Source organism: Plasmodium fragile (assembly GCF_000956335.1).
Source record: "Plasmodium fragile strain nilgiri unplaced genomic scaffold supercont1.182, whole genome shotgun sequence".
In the NCBI taxonomy this organism is placed as follows: Eukaryota; Apicomplexa; class Aconoidasida; order Haemosporida; family Plasmodiidae; genus Plasmodium; species Plasmodium fragile.
In genome coordinates, this window is record NW_012192762.1 from 1,215 (window position 1) to 5,412 (window position 4,198).

Sequence of the window (4,198 nt, forward strand, 5' to 3'; positions counted from 1 at the left end):
TAATATTCTATAAATGAGTAATTAACTATAAGTTATATTGATCAGTTTAGTCATTTTGGGGTCTTTCGCTTTTTTCATAATATTATGATATTATGCTTTACTAATTTCGGTTATTTATAATGGTCATCGTATTGATTAATTATACTTTCCATTTTGATAAATACAATGTACACTTTTTCGTATTCTGTGTTCTCCATTGTACAGAAACTAACTAAGGAATATAGGTCCTAGGGCGACGGCGCAATGAATGTGACAAAAAGCCAAACAATAAGTATTGGTATCGCGAGTCATGCAACTGCTACCAATCCTCTACCATAATATGGTAACCCCATATACATCGACATCATTGGGGTAATATATCTCGCCCTGAATCCCATACATCCGGTTAATAGTGAACAAGGCAAAGCAGCATGTCCGAGGGCACCGTGAATAGCAGTATCAACTACTGTCCCTACTGTCGGCACGGCTGGTACGGTCGGTACTACCGGTACTCCTGGTACTCCCGGTACTCCCGGTACAGCTGGTACTGTCGGTACTCCCGGTACAGCTGGTACTGTCGGTACTCCCGGTGCTGTCGGTACAACCGATACTCCCGGTGCTGTCGGTACAACCGATACTCCCGGTACGGTCGGCACGGGCGGTACTGTCGGTACAACCGGTACTGCCGGGTGCACTGGTGAAACAATTGGTGTACGATGATGATGTGAATGGTGAGTAATACGAGTCCTGCAGGGAGGAATATAAAGGGGGGAAATGGTAGGTTATGAATGAAGTTGGTAATCGCCGGTATATATGTAGTTGTACATGAAGCATAAGGGAATATGGTACTGTGTGATGGTGTATTCTATTTAACCTGGTTCGATCAAATGGCCAATCGTGTCCTCCTTCATTACGTACATATGTATTAATGGAATTGGGATTTGTTGATCTAGGAGTTTCCACAATGGTCTCGCTACAGTGGTCATGAAAGCCAGGTCCATGTAGTAAAGCTAATTGTCTGCTGTTTATTAAATTGTTCCTGGATTTGTCATTTTGTGGACAGGTCCTAGGGTTATAATGTATGCCCTAAAAACAGAGAAGACAAAAGAAACAAGAAAGGCATGTATGCATTTGTCTACAACACGAGGTATTCACGTAAGCCTCTTAGTAATGGAACAGTGCTACTTACATAAGATGACATTAGGGCAGCATGTAGAATACAACAATAACGGTTTCTTTTTTTTATTTTGCGTTATTTTTCACATGCATATTATTATCTTACATGATTAACATTTTGTAACACACAGATGAAACAAATAAATAGAAGCAGTTCGCAGCAAAGGAACAGCATTTTAGTACTCTTACTAGCCGTATATTTCTTCATGTTCTTGACTTTTTTTTTTTTTTTGTAATTAAAGTTTATGCTTTTTTGCTTTTAAAAGCTTCAATTGCTTTTTAAGCAATACGAATTTTTGTTTTTAAAGCTTTTTGTACACTTCCAATTGAAAGTAACTTAAAATGAAAAGTACACTAGAGCTAGTTTTTTTGTACTCGATAAAAATAAATATGATATGAAATGGTTACTCGTAATCGACAAAAACAACACATATATTTTTTTCTTAGTAGTAGTCACACTGGCATTACATACATTACACAAAATCAATAGAAACCTAATATATATGTTTAGGAGATGGGTAATTTGTTATAAAATGACAAAAAATACAGTAAACATAAATAGAAGAATAAAAAGGTGATTTTACTATTTTTATAATATTTTCGGGAAACAAATATATTAAGAAGAATTTTCGTTATTGTTTATTACTAGGGAAAAAGCTTAACGAATGTTGCAAACTGTATGAAGCAAAAGAAAACGGTGAGAAAAGTATGAGCATCACAAAGCAACAATTACAGCGCGGGGAGAGGCACGCACCATGAATTATATATAATATCACCTAATTATGAGAGTACATATACAGAACGGTGCTTTCGGGTATTATGAAAATAGTTTACTTATGGCAACAGTGGTAATATAGCCAGAATAAGTTATACAACCGTTATGCACTTGGTTCATTTAATGTATATATATTAAATAATGTATAGAGCCCGTTGTGTTCATATACACCACAATGTCCATGGCGAATTGTTAATGCTAATATAAAAACGAAAAAATGTGTGAAAGCGGATTAGTCAAAAAAGGGGTTATTTTTTATAGAATGGATATATTATATACAGAATGCAGGGTTCAACTGTTCAGGGGTTCCCAGGTTTCCGGGTTTGGGGGTTACGCATTCGGAGTTCCATGGTTTTGAGGCTCATGTAAATATTGAAAAACACCGTAGGGTCAATTATTTAAAAATATATTTTTAGCAATATATTCATCATGAAATGTAGTAATTCTGAAGCCGTTTCGAATAGTAGAACAAATAGTATTATGAGAAATAACAGAATAAGGAATATTCAAGGGAGAAACGTATGCGTGTACAACCTATGAATGTAGGACGAACATACACAGAGAATATTCACATTATATATATGTAGAAAGTGCGCATGTGACGAAAATATGAGCACGGAACATGTCGTTATGGAATGTTTGGGAATGCAATCGTCGGGAGACAACCGCCTGGGGGATAATATACTTCTGTATGAAATATTTCCAGTAGTCTCATAAAAAACACCGAGAAGAACACGTACAGGGAGTAATGTAAGTAGATGTTTTTACTTTTCCCGTTTCTTTCTCATTTGGCATATGCCTATATAGTCCATATGTATAGGAAACCGTAATAACTTCTACCACAAACCACAATGTTCACGTTATAATAGGGGACGAGTACCAGTATGCCCACTGTTTGCATAGGACATTTCGGTATCTTTATAAATGTAGCATGCTGTGTATGTTGTGAGTAATGTATTCATTAAGGGAAAGAATCCATTTTTCGACTGAAAAAGGAATAAGTCGGAATGAGTACACGGCTGTTCCCTTTTTAGGCGAAAGAAAAGGGGGATTACGTAGAATAGGACTGATAATTTATTCGAGGTGGATGGGAGGAGGCGGAAATATCGAACTCTATATTATACAGCCGGCGTGTACACTGAACTTCCCCTGATATTTCTACCGCGCCGTATATATTATACGTTCCCTATATTATTAACGGACACGCGATTACAATATAGTACATTGTACATTTATAGAATTCTCTTAATTCGTGTGTCCCAGTGTGCCTATTAACTGTTACTGCATGGGAAACTCTGTTCCCCTCGTTTTGTGCCTTGTACATACATTACATCGGACGTTTTCTTAGAATGTTGGACTTGATTAAGTAATTCAATAGTATCCTTTTCTTTTCTTGTCCTTTGTTCCCTTTTCCTTGTCCTGGTTCCCGCGTTATAATAGTAAAGAAAATGAACAGCGGTTAAAAGATGTTACATGACTCATCAGCTATGTGACGTAGAAGAGGAACAAGGGAAACAGTGGCTGCTGCCCTGCGTTCCTCGAATATACGAACACAAGGAAATTTATTCTCCTGAGGAGAATCAACAATAATATATCTACGGAGGTACGCGCAGAGGATACTCTTAAGACATCCGACAAAGTAGCATAAGTAATATGGACAAATGGAATAAATAGGAGGTATATATTAGGCCCGTATGTGTAAAGCATTTGAACTGACAGAAAAATGCGTCTGACCGCGTACATACTATTCCACGTGGCGTTTATTCTGGTTTACGAAATGACCACGTAAGGTGTCATGCGCCGTCCATTAGTTGCAACAGTGTTATGAGCAGGAGATAGTATTGAGCGGTATGTTTACTGTGCGTATGCGAAGAGCACCATGTATGGTGGACAAAATGTGGGAGACATCATGGTGCGGGGCGGGTTCAGCGGCAAGTTATAAAGGAAGGGAAGGGTTCCGTCCATTGGGAATGATGTGTGCGGGGGATTATGTCGAGCACATTTGTGTCATATTATACGGGTCATAATTGTTCAGGGTCTGTAATATATTCTTCTCTGTTTCTTGGTCAAGTCTTATGGATGTTTACTGTGCTATATGTGCGGCGGAACCCCAAGGGAATCCATCATTGCCATAGAAACCGTCTGTGCACATGACACGTGTACATTAAGGAAAGACGGAAGTTATATAAAGGAAGGAACAAAATATAAGCACAGTGGACACACGCACTTGGGCGGATACAGTAGGCGCATACAGCGGGACAATAGTCT

The 4,198-nt window shown here is 38.1% G+C and overlaps 1 protein-coding gene across 1 annotated transcript; it reads right to left on the reverse strand.

Annotated features, from left to right (window-relative positions):
* Positions 1–438: 438 nt before the first annotated feature.
* On the reverse strand, positions 439–1,363 carry AK88_05621 (uncharacterized protein; the record flags this gene model as incomplete). The annotated part of the gene is made up of 3 exons (XM_012483223.1): positions 439–726; positions 829–1,065; positions 1,262–1,363. 3 exons carry the CDS (start codon positions 1,361–1,363, stop codon positions 439–441), a joined length of 627 nt encoding a protein of 208 aa, XP_012338646.1.
* Positions 1,364–4,198: the final 2,835 nt, after the last annotated feature.